The sequence below is a fragment of the Larimichthys crocea genome, chromosome XXI (assembly GCF_000972845.2).
Source record: "Larimichthys crocea isolate SSNF chromosome XXI, L_crocea_2.0, whole genome shotgun sequence".
Classification (NCBI taxonomy): domain Eukaryota; kingdom Metazoa; phylum Chordata; class Actinopteri; family Sciaenidae; genus Larimichthys; species Larimichthys crocea.
The window spans coordinates 5650782-5671234 of NC_040031.1; the positions used below are offsets into that span (position 1 = coordinate 5650782).

Here is a 20453-nt window from a genome sequence, read left to right on the forward strand (position 1 = left end):
CCACATGTACTGTGCATGATTTAAAAGATATCTTGACTTTTAGTTACTATTGTGATTTAATCTCCAAACACATCCTACATTTCCCATCATGCTCCAAGCTGAATTTACACATCTTTCAAATTTTATTATTTTTTATTTATTCCTAGTCAGTGCCACAGGTTTATAAAAGTCACCACAGAGGAGGAGGAGGAGGAGGAACTAGAGCAGGTCTTCCACTGATCAGAAGAGGTTCGATCCCCGGCTCCTCCTCATGTGACATACACCTGTTGGCATGCCTTCTTCAGCTCCCTTATGAGGTAACTGTAGCCTTCATCCAGGAGCAGATATCATCAGGTGGTACATAACCTTCACTGAGTGTTTTGGCCCTCAACCACAACACCCTCCACATCACTGCCCATCTGCTCCTGGCTTCCAGCTTTCCTCCCCCTGCCTACTCCATAACCAGCAAAAGGCATGTTCTGCCTCTTCCCCCAGCAGCTTGTTTTTTTGCTCCTGTCATCCAACACCTTCCTCTCGTGGGCCTGAATTGTGCCTGAAGGCTGTGTTTGAAAATGGGATTAGCTCCCTTGTGATGAGCAGTCAGTATATGAACGTGTAGGAATGAGTGAATGTGGCGTGTAGTGTAGTTCACGGATCTGTAACCAAGCCCAGTTGTCCCAGACTTGACCTTTCTCGAAGAAAGATGACCTGGATGAAGGAGAACCTTCCCAGACTACAGTCCATTTACCATTTAGATGAAGATGAGGTCACTGATGACTTCATCAGAGTTTTTCCCCCTCACACTTCACAAAGCTCCTTAAAGAAGATGTTACAGGACTGTTTTTACACTCCTCGTAAACTACGTGTCAAGTTTCCCTTTTAAAAATAGCTCCATTTTTAGGGTCGCTTACACACGAGACTGTCATGTTTCTTTTCCTCTTGCATAATTTACACAAGGACATTCATACAAAAGACACTGAAGACAGGCCGGCATTTCTCTCTTTTATTAGATTATAATCCGCAGAGCTTAAAATATTAAATTGCTTTTAACTTAGTTAATAATTAAAATACATAAAAACGAGAGCCAGAACTGAAGAACCCTGCAAAAAAAAAAAAAGAAAAAAAAAGAAAAAAAGAATTAAAATAAATAAAAAAGGAGAATTATAAACCCAATCCTCCTCCATACAGAGGCTATGTCTGACAGAACCCGCTTGCGATTCTTTGTACAGTAAAGTCCAAGCAGACTGTGCATTTTCTATACATGTGTAATGATACCATTGTTGTTATTATTTCTGAACTAATTTTCCTCTGATAATCTTTTTAAAAAGCAAATTTTAAAGGGACAGGTAAAAACAACAACGAAAGACAAAATAGAAGTGGAGATTTTTTTTTTTTTTTTTTAGTTTTGCACTGGGAGTACTGGTGACTGTTAAACAGCAGAGCAGCTCCACACCATCTACTCCCACCCCTTTCTTTCAGTCTCCATCTCTGCCACTCTGGGCCTGCAGACATTACCTCATGTCTTTGTCCTTCTGTGCTGCTGGAGTGGGTAGTGAGTGGTGTTGGTGGTGGTGGTTGTTTAAGGAGCTGCTTACACCAGCAAACAGATCTGATTCAGCCTCATGAGGGCACCGGTTTATCTCAAAGTATTGACTCTCTGATCAGATTAAATATCTAAACATACAATCTTTATATTTTCTTCTCTGTCTCCCTGTTTCCCCGGCGTTCTCTACATGTTTGCTGCCCTCTACAGGTGGGCTCTGGAACATGTTTGTTAGGGTTGCTGTGACTATTACTGTAGTTAAACAACATCTGAGCAGTCTGGTGAACAAGGGACAGAGAACGAAAGAAAAAAAAAAAAAAAAAAAAAGAGAGAGTGACTTCTCTCTGGCAGCAGTGACGTATTCTCTCAGGTCCTGAGTAGGAAGCGCTTTAATCATCCCCCACATAAACAACCCAAACAGTGATTGGCTAGTATCGCCCCGTCAGGCAGTAACGTGGCTCCCTACTGGCCAGCGTAGTGGCCGTGCGCCTGCGAGTCGCCTCCCGACCGCTGCAGGAGGAGGTGGGAAGGACGAGCCCGCAAGTGAGCAGAGACGCCTTTTCTCCACACATTAACAACACTGTACAATAGTAGGTTGAAGCAAAGCAGAGCCCCCTTCCTGTACTGTATGTTAGGTAGAGGATGGAGGGAGGTGAGGGGCCTAATGGACACACTGCACCCCTCCACCCCCGCCACGTAAAAAACAAAAAAAAATAAAATAAAAATAAAGTAAAACTGAATAAAACGAAAATAAAAGTGAAATAAAACCAAAAAATAAAACATACACATACTTTTTTGTTCCTAGTTTAAATTGCAGAGAAGATGGGAGGGATTTGCCCCATGGGAGGAACGCTCACGCCAATTCCTGCTGGCGTGACAAACCCCTCCCCGCCACCCCAAACCCCCCGAAAACCCTCCCCCCATTCCTTCCTTCCGGCTGGTTGGTTGGTGTCGTAGCGAAATATAAGGGTAGTGGAAGGTCTCTTAAGTCCTGCTGGCACCGAGGAAGGGGGCCAGGCTGTCTTTCCTTCTCTCCTCTATCTTATCTTCTATCACCCCCGGGGCTGCTGTCTCATCGACGCCCCTGCTCATCTCTCCGTCACGTGGTTTTGTGAAGAGGGGGAGGGTGCTGAGGCCGGGGTGGATGGAGCCGGGGCTGGCGCGGGTGGCGGGGCGGGGTTGCAGAGGATTTCGGACAGGTCGTCCATGATACAGGTCTCCTTGGGATCGACCAGGTTGAATTCCCTTACGAAAACGATGAAATGTGCATACAGAGTGTTCAAGTGGCCCTGCAGGTCCAGAGCCACCGTCTCTTTAAAGTGCGCCCAGTAGAGGTGAGCCAGCACGTGGAACAGGTACCGGCAGATCTTCTTTACCAAGGACTCAAAGGAGTTTGGGAACTCTTTGCCTGAAGGGAGAAAAGTGAGACAGGAGATGCTGGATCAGGCACAGGAGTAAGCATGTTAAAAGGTTTGTGATGTTCTATGGTTGATTTCAAAAGTTTGTTGGACTGGCACTCATTTACTCGTGTGAGGCAGCAGGGGGCAGCAGTACAACATCAGAGAGACACTCACCGTATTTTGTAGGAAAGATTTCCTCATCTGTGACCAGTTTCTGACAAAGACTCATTACAAAGTCGACATATTGCGGAGCAGTGCACTTCGTCTTCTTCCCCCTCTCGTCATACCAGTAGTATATTCTACAAAGAGAGAGAGAAATAAAAACATGCCAATCGTTGTTGTCATGTATACCTTGCAAAATAACTCGACACTCATAATTACACAGCACTGACGAGTAGGATGTCATTACACAATGGGAAACTACTGTTGTAATTAATCATAATGAATGTTTTCTAAAGAATGCTTGTGGTGGATTCAAGCAGGAAGAGAAATGACATGCAGGTGAACTGTGAGACATAATTGAGGCCTATGAGACATCACCTGGCCTTATTTCCTCATTCGGGGAAAACCCATACTCCCAATGACGTCTCTCTCTCTGACTGACAAGGATCACAAAGAAGATACGGCCCAGTGATACTACAAACTGTATCTTGTGTCTCTTTCTGACGAATCCTAATTCAGATATCACGTTTGCATGTTTTCATTCCAGTGGACTTGTTGAACTCTGCGACTTGGAGCTTTAATTTCCCGATTGGGCCAAATTCTCTGCTGTCACAGGAGTTAACGGGACACTGATCCCTGAGGCCTCGTAGTACTTGAGCTAGTCCTGCTGCTGGTCAAACATGTACGGATGACCCGGATTGCCGTATTTTTTAAGGAATTGTTAACAAATGTCAGCAAACACTTGCAGATTTAGATGAATGAGCAGCAGGCGGTTATTTGCGAGCTACCGTGGGAGTGAAACAGGACGGGTAAGACGAGCTGACTGATGGGTGAGAAAAGTCGATTAATAAGCAGAAATGTGCGTCCAGGTGTAGCTGTTTGAGGTGCGGGTCTGGTGAGGGGAGGCAGACATTACAAATCCTGAGGAATGAAAAGCGTCCACATGACTGACCCTGCAGGAGAGGACCTACTGACCACAGTTGCTCTTACAATACACTTACTCACACAGGATTAGACTGTGTTTGAGTGGGTATGCAGGAGTGGAGGCATGTTTGCAGATTAGTCAGCGTCTCTCCCACACAGATGTGATAGATCTATGGCCATATACAGTTTTAAACACTGCTACAGGGGATGGTTAGTGTTTATGAAGGTACAGGCCAAGGCTGGATATCATTTTATCATAAATTCCTTATTCCGTTTTTCTTAGATAATACTGAAAAACGTCTGTCTTTTTTAGTTTTTCTCACTTCTTTATTGTTTTGTATCTGGGTACAGCTGCTTTTTAAAAACATATATAACTGTGTTTTCATGTACTGTTTTAATTTGGAGGTTATAGGCTGGGTACTGCTGTGCTGTGGGTGGGGTTATGTGGTCACGTAATGCCTTTCCCGTCCACAGATTAACATTGACAAGTTGCTTTATGATACATGGCTGCACCTGCGCAGTGTCTATGTTTAAATAATATTTATAGTTTTTTTGATTGTCAGTCCAGGAACTAAAACTCAGTAACGTCAGACATGTTCAAATGTTTGCATCTCACTTACCTGAGACACAAAATGAAATATTTGATGAGAGATCTCTAATTAATCTGTGTATTTTAACCAGCCACGTCCAAAACGGCGCCGACTATAAGAACCCAATGCTAATGAACAGTGTGATCACATTACCACACATCTCCCTCCCTCCCTCACACACACAAAATGGGTCTAAATGGTTACCAAATGGTTCTGTTCCCTCATAGCTCATGGAAACATTTTCTTCCAAAAATAGTGCTGAGCTCTGCCTTTGGGCAGGGGCACTGACGCTGCTGTGACTGAGGCTCAGTCAGTTTTTACCACAGAGGGGGGGGCGCCGGTGCCAGGTCCTGCACAGGCAGGAAAGGGTGGGGTGTTGGGCAGTGGGGCAGCGGGGAAGGTAAAATCATAAACGGTGGACTAACTCAGAAAACATTTTTAGTGAAGCTCTGAGACAAACTAAAGACTTAAACTCTCTCCCCTCTCTCTCTTGATTAAGACATTTGTTTTCCACAGGTCAACAGAGAGAGCAAACAAAAAACTTGTTCATCGCTTCGTTCTTCACATACCGCAGGCCATACATTTTCTCACAGTGTGGGTTAGCAGCAGTAAGTTCAGGTGACAGTGGAAAAATCTACTGTTGACTGACAGGTCAACGCATGACTAGTTTAAAAGTCTCGCAGCAAACTTGTCATGTGTCATCTCACAAGGGCTGTTTTTCCATTGTCACTTCTCAGTCCAGGGGGCGGAGGGGGGGGCGCTTCACTTTGTAGACTGCGTGTAATGTGTTAAAAGGTGTATAGCGAGTGTTGTGGTTAAGTGTGGGTAATCAGGTTTTTCCAGTCTTCAGTATACACAGGGGAAACGAAGGCCTCTCTCCAAAGACAAGGGCTCACACATAAAGATGGCACCCCGCCCCGACAGGGCAAACTAGTTAGATAAATACTTACAGTTAGTCACCTCCCCTGTGTTAACATGGCATGAATAGGCCTCCGTGTTATGATTATCCTCTAAAACTACTGCAGAGTTATGCCGTGCTTTACTGTACTGTCCACGGTAGCAATAAACCACCTTTAGAGAAAACTGCAGTTTGCAGTTCCTCTAAAAACTTGAGACATTTTAACTTTTGCGCTGACTTCACAGCAGCTTGAGTCAGTCATAAAACTGCAAAGAATCTGCCAGCTGACTGACGGTAAAGACTAACACATATGGTGATTCTTTTATTTTTTTTTCGCTGCCGCCTGACTTTTTCCTGACTCAAAATCTGTGCATTTTTGTTCTTTAATAATGACGTTACGAGCAAGTAGGGATAGTGGTAATTAGGAGTTTCCTGACAAGTAAACAGGATATCTTTTCCTGGGGTTTTATGGCACAAACAACAGCCTGAAAACGCAACAATTCAATAATAAAAGTGAGGAAATAGTTGCTCTCTTGACTCTAGCTCACACCTGTCTGTGCAGCTGGAAACAATAAGTGAAAGAGGGACTTTGGCAATAGAAAGACTTGATTTTTCTATGTCAGATAGCTGAAGTTTAGTAATAGATCATAGTTTTAAGACAGATTAGACAAGACATGTCTTTTAAATACGCTGCAGCAGCAAATATGAAGACACAAACTCGATATAAGGCGGGTAAAGATGGACCGTGTGGGGTAGTGAACCTGAATGCACCCTTTGGGTTGTCCCTCGCTGACCGGGCGAAACATCTCATGATGAATTAACCAATGGGACACTAGATTTGTGATGAATAAACCAATGGGCCCGAGCAGGTGAGCGATAAATAAACCAAAAGCCGTGGAGATAACTTACGTGTTGCAGGCCGTCATGGCTTGACAGGTGTCCCCAGTGCAGAACTCTGAGATGGTGCTGTACTGCAGGTTGATAAGATTGAAGAATGTCGTTGCTGTGACAGAGACGAGACAGAGAGAGAGTTGATGTTATTCAGTGTCTTCAGTTACACAAAAGTAAATCACAGAGAGGACCAGTATAAATAAAACACTTCCAGAAGTGAAACTATTTGGGTCAGGTCACGTTCACGTGGATGACGAGGACCACACCTACACTGTCTGTCACCGTGATAAGTGGGACAGTCACATGCACTAACTAATCCATCAAGTAACCACATCCTTCTACAGGGTGTGAGCCTTCGCAAGAAAAATGGTAAAACGGGAGGCGGCTGCAGCTTTGGCACTTAAGTTGTTGCTCAAGTCACTTCAAACTGAAACAGGTATTTCTCCTCCTCCCCCGCCTGTTGTGTGGCAAAACAAAGTATTAGGCAAACCGTGTGACAAAAAGTCAAAAATATTTGCTCTGTATCTGATACGTATGTCCATAAACAGCGCAGCTACCTTCGTAAACAATTCATTTACCTAAACAAAAGTTGATTTGTTGTCAACTTGATTATCCCTTACTGGCTAAAACTAATTAATAAACAGACAATTTAACAAGACTGTAGACTAATAGTTTGACGATTTACTTGACTTCCATATCAAAATATTACATCAATTATAAACAGCACAAATTCTATTGATCTTACTCCAATCTTCTTCATTTGGACCAAACAAACCCAAGAACTCAGTCACAAAGTTGTTCAGTCTCACAGGATCCCTACTGAACCCATCCCGTCTTTTCCTGCTCAACAAAATCAGCCACCAAGTGGGAAAACACACTGAGTGAAAGCTTGTTGGTTTACACATGTGGGCAGGATGTAATGACTCCAATCAATATTGATTTAGTTAAACAAAATATTGAATTAAAATATTGCTCAGCCCTATTGTTTGTCCTTGAGCAAAAGACCAATTAGTGGTGGATACGAGACGATGCGAGCCAGCTTATACGACTTCTGATTTCGACACGTGAACATGTGCAAACAAGTCCCATCTGCTTTATATAAGAGTTTTATCAGTCAAAAATAAAGGGAAAGAAGAACGCCCGTTTTTTCCTTTCCTCCTCGCGAGCACCTGGCTGGTTTGGATACGTAACCAAAACAGAGTCAGGGAGACAGACAAAATAAAGAGTCCCGTAAGATTGATCGAGTAGTCGGGGCCGCGCTGAGTTTACAAAACTCTATAAATTCCAATAAGAGTTAAAACACTGTGCCGAAGCTGGCAGTAAATAATGAGTGTTTAAAGAAGCGGCGTGTATGTGTGCGTGTTGTTATTGGGAACAGGCTCAATACTGTGCCAGGCATGGATCATGTTAAAGGCTTGGCTCCGTCTGAGTTGCATCTCCAGCACCACTGGAACATCTCGTCTTCTCCAGATGACAAATACATACAGACTGGGAAAAACAATTTCAAAGCCTTGAGGGAATTTACAGCAAACGCTGAGCTCAACTAAAGAGTTTTTAACATCATAAATTAGATAAGAGGCCTGTTTCACATTTTAACAATGACTTCGATATGCTGTTTTTATTACAGCAGTGAAGGAGGACATCCTCAGCTATGTGCTTAACTGTTTGATCTCCTACTCCGTGTATCCTACATCTTCAACTACCACCATATACTCACTGTTGCTGGCTAGCCATTCGTTGAGGTCTATCTCTCTGGGCAGCACCACCAGCTCCTTGAGGTCAAAGTCCACCACGCGGATTTTTGTGTACTCTAGCTCCAAGTACTGCTTCTTCTCCTCTGCCGGAGGCTTCTTTCCATTTGGCTTCGTCTTCGACTTCCTGCAACACAGAAGAAAAGAGTGCCGGTTAAGGAGCTGTGAATGACTTGATAATGGCAATAAAACAGTGCTGAAAATCGGTCACCGTGAAGAACCGGAGGTAAGCGCTTTGCTGAACTGCTGGTTTTCAGACAGAACTTCATTATGACACTGCTTAATGTACAGTAGCCAACCACATATTCAACAAATCAACACACAGGGGTCATTGGTTATGCATTAAATGCTCTGTAGATGGAAAAACCAATAACAAAAAACAAACTTTCTGCGACTTTTCCCAAACTGAATTCACAGCAAACCTAAACACACCAAACAAAGAGCTCTCTGTTGCCGGACCTGACCTCTAACTCTGACCTCTGACCTGATGTTAGGTCTATAGCCTCAATACAGACAGCCGTCCCCAGCGCCTTGTACTTCCACTGCTAGTTTTAGCATGGGGATGTCATATCACACTCCTCCTGCACTTCCAGGGCTGTAACCTCTCCCTCTCCTCCTCCCCCAAAGCCCCTGCTGTCCTCGTCTGTATCAGGGGAGGCAGTGCACTCTGGGGTCAAAGGCTGAAAGGCTTGATACATGAGATAGAGCTGTCTGGGACGTAACACGACAGCCCGACAATGTTGGAGCTCACAGTTTGATCAGTATTCCGTGAAGGACTCTATTCCCAACTTTTCCCTACATCTTAATTTTGCTCCATCGTTGCTCTGCTACCGATGTTTGGGTTTGAGTAAGGACAAGGGAGTTTCAGTTTGCTGCCTAAATTTATTGGGCTCTTGTTGACCTTCATTTCCGCCTGTCTTGCGCTCACCCCCTCTATCTCCAGTTCTCATCCCTCCTCTCTCCACACCCTCTGTCTAAACACAATGATCCAGCCATGTGTTCTTGGCTCTCTCGTTTCCTTCTTTCCTTCTCAGTAACACTCCCAGATCCCACCTCGTTCCCAGAGACGGCAGCTCTGGCTCCTGGAACGGCGGTAATGACGAGGGATCATAAACACTATTTTCCAGCAGCAGCCAAAAAAACCTTCTCACTTTCACTCAGGCTCTGCTGTGACTAACACCGGACTTTACAGGGAAGATGGCTGCTAGGGTTTCTGCAGGGGGAAAAAAAAGGGAGCTTGCAATCACAGTCCACATGCAGCCAGAGGTATTAGAAATAGATGTAGAGAGAACAGAGGGGGGGAAGTGAGAGCAGAGGGGGTGAAAGGAATGAGGAGAGGAGGTAGATCAACACCGGCCCAGCTGATATCCATGGGAACTAATAAACACTTAGAAAACATGACAGGACTGTGGAGAACGAGGATTCTTGGCCAGAGCACCGTGTTCAAAAGCCCTTTGCACTTTAATTCCCTCTCCAGGAAGCATCGCCCTGCTTTCCACCTCAGCAAACAAGGGAAGGCATGTCAACATGCGGATGCATACAGAGCCTGCAGGCTGCAGCTTTGTAAATGTTTAGTTTGTAAAAGTTTTTTTTTTTTACATGTCCCCTGTAGTCTAATTTAGCTGTCAGGAGAAATGCTTAGCTGTAAACCGCCTTTGGGCCTTCCTTGGAAAATGTTCAGATCTGACGAACCATCGGCTGCAAAATCACGTTTCGTGGACACACATGACACCGCTCAGGTTCTCGTTTGTCTGGTAATGATTCATCAAGGTATTCGGCCGGCTTGTTTTGGCCTCATTTAAAAACCGAGGACACCGCAGATTACGCTGCTGGTTAATTATTAACAACTGACCACTTTCTGTTGCTGCCTCTTCTCTCCTGTCGCTCTGCTTTCTCCTTCTGTCCCCATCCTGTTTTTAATTTTACAATATCTCGTCTTTCTTAAGGCTTGTAGTCATTTCCTTTGGTCCTTTCCTCTTCATGGCTGCAGGCTCACCTATCCAAAACAGCCTATTGTTCAGGGTCAGAAGCCTCGGGACTCTTTCTGCCTTCATCTTTCGGTCCCCGATTATTATCCCACATCTCATTTACCTCACTCCATGACCTCTGACTCACATTTTAATTACTGTTCCCTTTTCTTTTTTAAGTCGCGTCTCCTTCCCACGTCTTTTATATTATGGTTTCATTTCTCCTTATCTCTGTCTGCTTCCTTCTCCCCCTTCTTCCTGCTCCTGAGGAGGGTAGAGACGGATTCATGTGGTCCGTGTGGTTTTGCACCGTGAGCTACATGTACCGTCATGTGAAAGAGCTTTAGCAGATGATGGAGCTTCATCCACAGATACTGTCAGCAAAGCCTTTGAAAAGTTGTGAGAGCTAAGCCCCTCAGAAAAAAAAAAAATAGAAATGTTCGGCTCCTGCGAAAGGTTCAACTCGGTTCTCCACACACCCCCTTCTTTCCTTTCCTTTTGAAAACATTCTGTTTCACTGAGCTATTTCCTGCCTCTCTCCCGGTGTAATTTCATCATTTTCCATATAAACGCGTCCTCCGCTTCTTGTGAACATTAGTGTGGTAAAGGGAGGTGAAATTCTGGAGCCATTAGTTTATTTTAGGATAAAGAAAACTTCCTCTGTGCCAACACACATCCCCTCATACGTACATAGTCAGTCGTCATTACAACACCCACACACACACACGCACACACTCACTCACTCACACACACTGCTTTGTCTGTTCTTGGTAAAGTTCTCCCAGGCAAGTCTTTGCCATAAAAGGCAGCAGATGCCTCTTTCTCCTCACCAGATCAGGGCAGGCCAGAAGGCAGGAGTGGAGGGGAACTGAGGCCAGGGCCAGGCACATGTCTCCAGGCCAGGGGAGGGACAGCTATGGCCTGCCTGGCACCAACAGGATCCAGTCTCACAACCCAGGAAACCTGGTCAGGCTCGGTGGAATAACATGAGTCCACTTGAGACAAAGGCATGACACTGATTTCTTGTGAACGTTTTAAGTCGAGGGTGTGAAGCAGGAAGGTGGACATGCTGGTGTTTATCTACAATAAGGATATATGGTTGTATAGTCGGGTGACATGGGGATCAGTGCTGGAGAGCTGAGGAGTGACTGACCCGTCAGCTGTTCAGCTCCGTCTGTTAACCACTCTCTTATTCCTTTCGCTTTCCTCAGCAATACCACCTCCCCCACCCGACTTTCACTCACTACCTTTCCTCTTGAACACGACCACCAGCACCCACACAAACTACGTCACACACACACACTCACACCTGTGACTTCATGTACACATACACAGAGACACTCTCATTACTCTGACTGCAGACCCCCACTCTCCCTTTTCACGGCAGACCCCAGCTGGTCGCAACAGCTGCGTCGCGAGCCTGATCCCACCAGAGACCCCTCGAGAAAGTCCGCAAGAAGCGAGTCCTGTCTGGTCTGAGGGAGCGTGTTTGTTTGAGCACGTGTGCGTCCAGCACGTTCCTGTGCGTGCGCACGCGGTTCAGCCTTGATTTAAGCGTGTCAGACATACTGTACATCTCTGCTGCACGTATATCAGCTGCTGCATGTCAGCGGACTGTGCGCCTGCAGAACGGTTTGAAAAGAAGCGTTGTGTAAAGGGGAGCAGCCCTCTGGCAGGTACACCAACAAGCCCGTCTTATTACCAGAACCTGGTTCCAATTAATCCTGGATTCACTCGGGGCCACATTATAGAGCTATGCTGGAGAATTACTTTAAGTGCTTGCTCTAAAATACTACAATTAGGTATTAAAGATCTTCCACGTCCCTGTATGCACCCCTACCCTAAACCCTGACGCATATGGACTGTTTTTTTTATTTTTTAAACTTACTTTCTCAACACTAAAGCATGCGTCCTTCAACACGAACGCTCATGCTATGATGTAGAAAGCAGAGGCTTTGGATGGCTTTTGTTTTGATTGTTGCCCTTTCTGACTGAATACAACTTCACTCCAAAGCCCGTTTAACAAACCCCATGTAATGACTTTCCCCTTAAGCCTGCTGCTCCTGCCAAACCCGATATTGCACAACTGTTGCTTGAATTGGCCTTCTGGATAGCGGAGGAATCTAACTATCGGCATATGGATGCAGTTAATGTGATCTGCGAGGGTGAACAGCACGTGCAAGCATCCAACAAAGAAGTTTACCATCTTCTCTAGGACGTGCTGCTGCTTGCAGGGATTAGAAATCTGATTTGAGTCGTTAGAAAAATAAATATAGTACAAGTTATCTAAACAACAAGACATTTTTCGTTATCTCTATGGAAGAAGAGGCCCTCCTAGGTGCAAAGATACGCTTGTCTTGTACCCACATGGCCCTAGTACAGTAATGTTTTACTGGAAAATGGCCCCCTGTGTTTATGATAAGGGTACGAGAGATAACACAAACCATCAGAGGTCTTATACTCAGGAACGGCGGAGAAATCAAACACAGACCCAACCTTCAAAAGAACATCTGATAAGTCAGAAAACGAATCAAACTGTGTCAATAAGTTGTTTCCTTCTTTATCAACTGATTGACAAACTCCCCTCTAGTTAAAAAAACTGCAATAAAACATCAATAGCAACAGGAGATCGCTCTAATCTCAGCCGATAAGATAGGAACTGAGTAAATGAACTCTGCCATTTTGTAAAAAGAGTAGCTTCAGTCAGAAGGATCAGTTTTCTCCAAGCATGGCCTCCTGATCTATTTCAGGATTCAAATTGAATAGACTCAATGGCTCTTTTCCCCGAAAAACCACAGACAGAGCAGAGCAGGCAGTCTGAGCACACCAGAGCTAAACCACAGCAGCCATTACAGGGCTAAAAAGAGACAGAGTCGAGCATGGAGTAAACCAGAGGTTCAGCCTCGCAGTGCTGAAATCTACAGAGTTGTTTCTTAAAGCTTCTGTGTAGTTTCAAAGAAGATTCTTAAGAAAAAAAAATAAGAAATACTTGACAGGTTCAGTTCTGGAGTAAAGAGATACGAAGGAAACAAAAAACAAAGAAGGAACAGCTGCCTCCACTTAATCAGTAGCATCACCGGGGGTGTCAGCAGCACTGTAAATCAGTAAATGAGAATTGTAGCCAGAGTGCAGGCCTAAACATGCACGCACACACACACTTTGCTAATTCATCTACTTCCCCACCCCAGTACAGTGCTGGCTGCCTCCTCTTCCCCTTGTCGTCCTGTGCTAAATCCCATTCAGTGGCTCTCAGGCCTGCAGAGTATGTAAGGACCCCCCGCCGACACTATAATGGAGCCTCATCAACATCACAACGCACATGTGTGACAGGAAAGAGGGGGGGGGGGTTGAGTTTTGAGATAAGGCCGAGCCGCTGGTTAAACACTTGGCAAATGTAACCTTGTTGGAAGGAGGTTAGCTCAACATTGATCAGGCACGATAGGAAGCGAATGATGTGGATGATATGAGCTGAAAGAGACTTCCTAATACTCTGATCAATCCATTCAGTCCGTCTGAATGAATGGCCACTGAGCCAGACAGTGAAACAAAAAGGAAATGAGTGTGTGTGTGTAGGGGGAGTACAGAGTTTTTCACGACATTATTCAAGCAAAAAAATAGACAAATCTAAAAAAAAAAGAAAAAAAAAAAGTGCATTCTTAGCAACTGTAGTGGCCATATCTGCATCCAGCCAAGGACATCCAACCATTCACGGAGGGAGGAAACTGATTCAACTCGAGCTGTAAACAGGTCCAAAACTATGCAACCTTGTTAACGTGATGATGTGTTTTTTTTGTTCACTTTTTCCTCAACACGTCAAATATGTGGAAACCCCCCTTTTGTCCCTTCAAGGCAAATAAATTAAAACGGTGCTTTCCTTCGGTAAGCAGCTGATTCCTGAGTAAGGCGGTTGAGTTGCCAGTGAAAAAAAAATTAAATAATAATAATAATAAGAGCAGTCAAACTTGTCTGTACCTGTCACAGGTCTTGCAACAGACATAACAACATACTGTACAATAACACTCTGAGTCCGTTACGTCCTGCTTACAATCTGTTAGGAGATCCTAAGATGGTGGATGTTCTCTTCACTATCGCTCTGCACGGCCCGACTGAGGCATTAAGGTATGCGCCCTTTGGGCTGATACTTAAAGCACACCTGTCCCCCTGACTTGAAAGGTAAGAGGAAACTCCACCAAAAGCCGCGCTCTGTCCCCTGGAGAAACACACTCATAATGACTCTTCACATGACACAGACTAGTTTGTAATATGCAAACTGGATTAACACTCTATTATGACGGCTGTGGTATTTTTGCCTTGAGTTGCATTGATTCTCCGCAGTGGTGGTGAGGGGCTTTGTTGTTGTTGTTGTTTTTTGTGTCATTGTTAACACACTTAATTATCTGGGTCATGCATTCTTACGTTTTTCTCAGTCAAATTGTGGCGGCTGCTGACATAATTTATATAAAGGACTTTAAATGTAGGTCAAAATGCTTGACACTGTGGAGAACCTAAAACATTTCAACAGTGTGAATAAGATGCTCAACCCCTGACCACGATCTGCTCCTTTATCCATCCCTCTGTGATTTAAAAAAAAGTTTCCTCTCCTTCAAGTTGTCCATGCTAAAACGTTAACAGCCATCCTAAATAATTTATTAGACCAGATGAGGAGACAGTGTCACATTTCTCTTGCTCTTGTTGAGTCTTGTTAGCTGCAGGAAGAAGAGGACTGAGGCATTCACGTCCCCCCGGCTGCTAAATTGCTCTGACCCCGGAACCAGAGGGTCCCAATGCATGTGTAATTACAGCTGAGAGAGGCAGAATTAAACATAAACTACTATTGTTATATTCAGTATTTCATTTATAATGTCTGTTTAAAGCCTCTGTGACATTGTGATAAAGCTAGAGATTAAATGCGACGTCGGTAAACAGATAAAACAAACACAGTTCACGAGGTTTGTGCAGAAAAATGAGACATTAGACAGTAAGACAGATCATTTACTCGACATAAAAGTACGAAAATGTCAAATTTAAAGTCAAACTAGACTCTGAGGTTATTAAATAAGCACCGTGTGTGTGTGTTTTTTTTTTACCTTAGTACTTTTCCGACTGCCTGAAGCACCATTTTGCAACTTAGTCCGTTTTTGGAGTTTCTCTGAGAGTGCATGTCCGTCTTATCTCCAGAAAAGGAGCAATAATCTCCGACCATAGTTTTTAAAACATGAACCTCTTCAGATTTACTCTGATGTCCGTCTCACAGCAGCAGAGGTTCATCTGTCTGAAACTCTACTACGAAATAAAAACTTTGAGAGGGCTGGACACAAGACCCGCCCCCTCTGGAGCCCGCCGTCCAATCAGAGAAGAGGACACAGGCTCTCAGTGCTGACGTCAAACGTCTGCCCATGTGGACGTGGTTGGGGTAGATACAATGTAGCAACAGGTGGTGAGGACTACAATGAAATAATAAAAGGTGCTGCTGCGTTTTATTAGCCTACTGTAACAGTGACCGAGCACAAGAAAAGGTTCATACTCCAACAGCAGCCAACAGAGAGACTATTAATAAACGACATGGTATAGAATAAGGAAGCAGCTACTCATATGAAGCAAAAAAAGACGAAAGAAGATTTGCTGTCTATAAATAACCCAAAGTATTTTGTCATCATAAATACATATGTTTAAACTTATCTGCTAATGAGGCTGACATGCGGTTATTAATAATAAGAATTATTATTAGATTATGTGTTGTTAAATGACTTGTTCCTAGTTTATGCTGCCTTTGAAAAGAGTTTTTTGATCTATCTCAATGGGACCTTAAATAAAGGTTATAGTAAATTGTAAAGTAAATTTTAAAAAAGCTAGTAAGTGGACCTTGAGTTAAAATTATTTATCAAAACTATTTTTACCGACTTGTGTTTAGGGAAGGTGTAATCTGCCAGTGTTGGCTAAAATGCTAATTTTCAACTTTTGTCTGTTAAATCAGCCATAACAAACAAAAAACAATGAACAGGGTAAAGCTCTTTAGGGACTCGTGTCAGACTCATAAAGCCGACTAAGGTGTCAATAAAGTACGTGAATTGTCATGGTGCGTCACTGGTGAGAACTGTTGCGGAGTTAAACGCAGCGTGCCTGCATGGACTGTGGGGCGACATTCCTCCTATTGATTCTTAAACTTCACCTGGATCATCCAACTATTGCGGTCAGGCCTGTTCGAACACGTCAAAGCGGCAGAAGATCCAGGGAATCAAACAAAGCCTGTTTGAGTGTCAAAGGCAGATTCATAAGACGATCAGAGGTTCATGAGCGTGTCTCTGTGGGGCAGGGCTTCACCCGAGGGGAATTGTTTATAAGAATAATTTCAGAAGTTTTAAATCATTGATGTGACTCGAAGCAGGAGTAAAGTCTAATTAAACTGTCAACACAAAGCTGAGCCAACAACACCTAAGTACAAAATGAACAAAGAGAAAATCAAAGCTGGATACTGGAAGTCATGTGGCTCATGAGAAGATTACAACTTGTGTTACGGGACTATCATTCCCTCGCCCTTCTTCCCTTTAATTATTGCCTCTCAACAAATGTCCTCTCTTATTCTCTCTTCACACATTTCTCCTCCCTTTCTTGGTTTGTTTCTTAAGTGCCTCTCCCTCTCATTGTTTCCTCTGCTCTTCAACAAGTCTCTTTTTCCACTCAGTCTCCTCAGACAAGACTTATGGGACCACGGCAGAGCTGCAGATGTGATGAATACTGGACCAGCTGGCTGCTGCTGCTGCACGGACTACACACAAAGACACACTAATCTATGGGATCTGTGAAACTATGTGCGCTTCATGTATGTGGGTGGGTGCAAGTAGCCGAGTGAGGAAGATAAAAGAAGTTGGGAGGGTGTTGTAAGTGAGGACTGTGCTTATTATGTGTGGGAAGGTGTGTGTGGTGTCTCTGTTGGACCCTCTCTGAGGCGCCGTTTGTTTATGCTTAAAAGTCCCCCTGTGATCCAAAGAAATGATCTGAAAGAATTTCAGGGACAGAAAGTCTGACAGTCGCCTCTCTTCACCCTCATCCTACATGACTGACTGCCTTCCTGCTTAGGGCTGTATGGGTGGGTGGGTGGAGTTGGGTGATCTAGGGGCCCCGGGGAGTGGGACCTGCTGTGGAAAGCGGTGATGAGGAGCAGGGTCGAGGGGAGAGAGACCAGAACAGGGTACTGACTTTTCCCCTGGTGCTAAATATAGCATCAGCCTGCCTGCCTGGCCCATAAAGAATACAGAGAACAGTGCAAAGAGAGGGAGGGGAGGGGAAACATGCCATATGTCTCGAAGCGGTGAACAGCTTAATCTGAGCTGGTGATACTGGGACCTGGGACGAGGTGGTTTGTGGTGGGGGTAGTTATGTAGTTAGTGTTGAGTGATCTTGTTAACTTGTTTTTGACTTAAAATCCAATTTTTCTGCCAGTTTTATTTGAACACAGTTCATCAGAGAACATCGTACATACTGTAATGTCTTTATGATGTGTAATTACGGTGTGAAACTGTTGTTACATGAAGTGCTCATGTGCACATGTGACTACACGAGAGGAAGCAGTTTGCCACTGTAATGGAAATCCTGTGCTCAGGGAACTTTCCATTAATTTGCTTCTAACTATTGGATCCGTGCGGTCACTGAAAATAGAAGACATCCATTCAAGATCACTGGGGCTTGGCCTGGGCCTGGGCCTCCACATTCAATGAGTGCTTTAATGAATCACACATGAAAGTTAAAGAGCAGGTGGCTTTAACTCAAAGTGTCCTTTGAGTCAAAGTGTCCTTTGAGTTAAACACGTAATATATAATCACACCTGCAGTTTGTCGTGATCTGCGAGCTGCAGGCTGACAGAGCAGTTGGCAACGCGGTCGGTGCCAGCACGCTGCACGACTTGGACTCGCTTACATAACGTCTGACGTGGATGGAAACCAGCGGTCGCAATCCATCGTCTGGTGGACAGAGGTTTACCCTTTCTTCTCTGCTGACGTCACAGTCATGTCTCTTCCTCTATGAAGACAAGACATGACAACGCTCATCTGCCACCTGCCCTTACCAAAGCAGATGTTGCTGCGAAGCACATATTGGCACTATGTATACCCAAGCCTTTTCGTGGGAAGAGAGCATGTGTGTTGTAATGAATGAGTAGCACAGATACAAGTCAAAACAACTGCCTTCTGAATACATACTTTGTCTGACATGGGGTTACAGTCAACACTTTCAGAAGAACTATTAAAAGTTGATGTACTGAAGAACAATTTCACATAAGATGAACATTACAAACGCTGATTCAAGTATGTAAACCTCAGCAGAAGACAACCACCCAGGCATAAATTTAATAGGAAAAACACATCGCTCATTCAAAACAGAGGAGGCGAAGACATAATGAGAGTTTATAGAAACACAGTGACGTCATCCGGCCTTGTGTCTGATGGATGTGTTGATCTGATGAGTGAAGTAATGACAAGAAGAACAATAACTACAGCAATGACTGATCAGAGTGACAGATAACAAGGAAAATAAAGGCGGCGGTCGGGAAAAATGTAAGTAATTCAAACCATTACACTCTTGACGTCATAACGCATCGGCTAAGAGGCAGTGCCACAAGAAATGTGTCACATTGGTATGTTGAAAACTCAGGGACAAAACAAAACTGCTGCGAGTTTTAACTGATGTATCAAAGAGACACTAGATTCTTAAAGTTATAATTAAACCCACATAAAAACACTAATAATCCAATTGAATATAAGACTTTGGACAAAGTCTGTTGGCCTGCAGGGCTCTCTTAACTGTTAAGACTGAAGGATGGCTGGCCCAACAGGTTGGGTCTGAAAGTCAGCGGACATTCCACCTATTTGAGACAAAGAAAACACTGATTCTAGGCCAGCAGGAGATGAGTCACAACCACAGCAGATGCGCCTTGGGGCCTGGCAACAGCTCAGTCCTGAACTCTACCACACAGCAAGTCTCCAGCCAATCACAACTGGGATCTAAATGACGGACGGGTCGGTGGTCCAACTGTGTTAAAACCTGAAATGGATAAATAAAAATCAGAGCTGTTCCAAGTTGCTCTGTAAGACCTTCATTTGGCGATGTGTTCTGGGTGTGTGGGAGTGGTGGAGTATGTTTAGGTAAGGTCTTAGCCAGTGAAAACAGTGCAGACTGAAGGTCTTTAGTGCCAGGGGGTTTTCTATAGGCTGGGGATAGAGGTCAGCAGGGCCAGGAGACACTACGCACACTGAACCCAGCGACCCACCCTGTAATACCAACCTCTTCAATTAGACAAAAGAGTGCTGTATCTGCTGCGACAGCAAGAAAAATGTAAATATAACAAAAAAAGAAAAAAAAAAGCTTATCTACTTGCCACCTGCTCCTAAAAAGATGAACAAACTGATCTGAGAAAAGGCAAATCAGCTCATCTAGATCCCAGAGCCAGCTTCACCTTTCAAAAAACTGGACTGTGTGTGCGTGCTGCATGAAACACATGAAGTATGTGTGGGCTTGTGTGAAGCGTCTGTGCATGTGTAGACAAAACCTGCACAAAAATAGGTAGCATCAAACTAGGTACTCCTGTCATAACACTGTGTTGAGCATCAATGCAAATATCACTGCTCTGTTGATAGACAATACATGACGTTTTAGGCATCATGTTAATGCATAAAGGCCTTTAAAGGTGTCACAGATCTTACCAATCAATCTTTCTTTAACCTATTTTCCTTTCCACTTTTAAAGTCCTCTCTTTTAATGTGCACTCTCTCTCTCTCCCTGGCTTCATCTCTACTTTGCCCTGCATTCCTGTAGGGGAAGGGCTGCATGCAAAGACATGCCATCTCTCTGCACAAACACACACACAGCTTGGCTAAACAAAGAGAGAAAAGACCTCAAGTCCAGAGTAGGGGATCTAATAGGCATAGCTCTAAGTTTGCTTTGACTTGGCTTTTCTTGTTTGGGAGGTAGATTTGTGCACTTCACGTGCAAACATATTAGGGTTCAACTTCATGCTCCGTTTCACAGCAGCAAGGGCACAAAGGAAAAACATACTCGACTGCCTAATTACCACTGCACTCATAATCCAATTAGGAGTCAGGGTTAGTTTGGATTTTGAAACTTTTTCGGTATATGTTCTGGCACTGAAGTGAGTTTGCAAAGAAGAAGAAAGTAGCCAAGTGTACTTGAAAGACAGGAGGCCATGTTATGATTGGTTTATGACTGAAGGAAGAGAGGGCTTTAGCAAGATGGAAGACAGGAGATGAGAAATACCAGACTCATGTCTGGACCTTTATAAATCACCATCTCCATGGATACTGCTTAGATTAACCACTATCACATCAGCAGGAATGGG

General features: G+C 44.1%; 1 protein-coding gene across 4 annotated transcripts in view; it reads right to left on the reverse strand.

Moving 5' to 3' along the window:
• Window positions 1–967: 967 nt before the first annotated feature.
• mob2a (MOB kinase activator 2a) overlaps window positions 968–20453 on the reverse strand; it is a 55556-nt gene continuing 36070 nt past the window's right edge. For 3 of the 4 annotated variants that reach the window (XM_010752273.3, XM_019263092.2, XM_010752272.3), the window contains exons 2-5: window positions 8105–8265; window positions 6406–6499; window positions 3097–3221; window positions 968–2930 (exon numbers count right to left, since the gene is read on the reverse strand). In XM_010752273.3, the coding sequence (XP_010750575.1) occupies window positions 2611–2930; window positions 3097–3221; window positions 6406–6499; window positions 8105–8265 (700 nt within the window). In that variant the 3' untranslated portion in view covers window positions 968–2610. Of the gene's footprint in view, window positions 2931–3096; window positions 3222–6405; window positions 6500–8104; window positions 8266–15192; window positions 15383–20453 lie in introns of those variants that run through there. The other variant, XM_019263091.2, reaches the window with a different exon arrangement.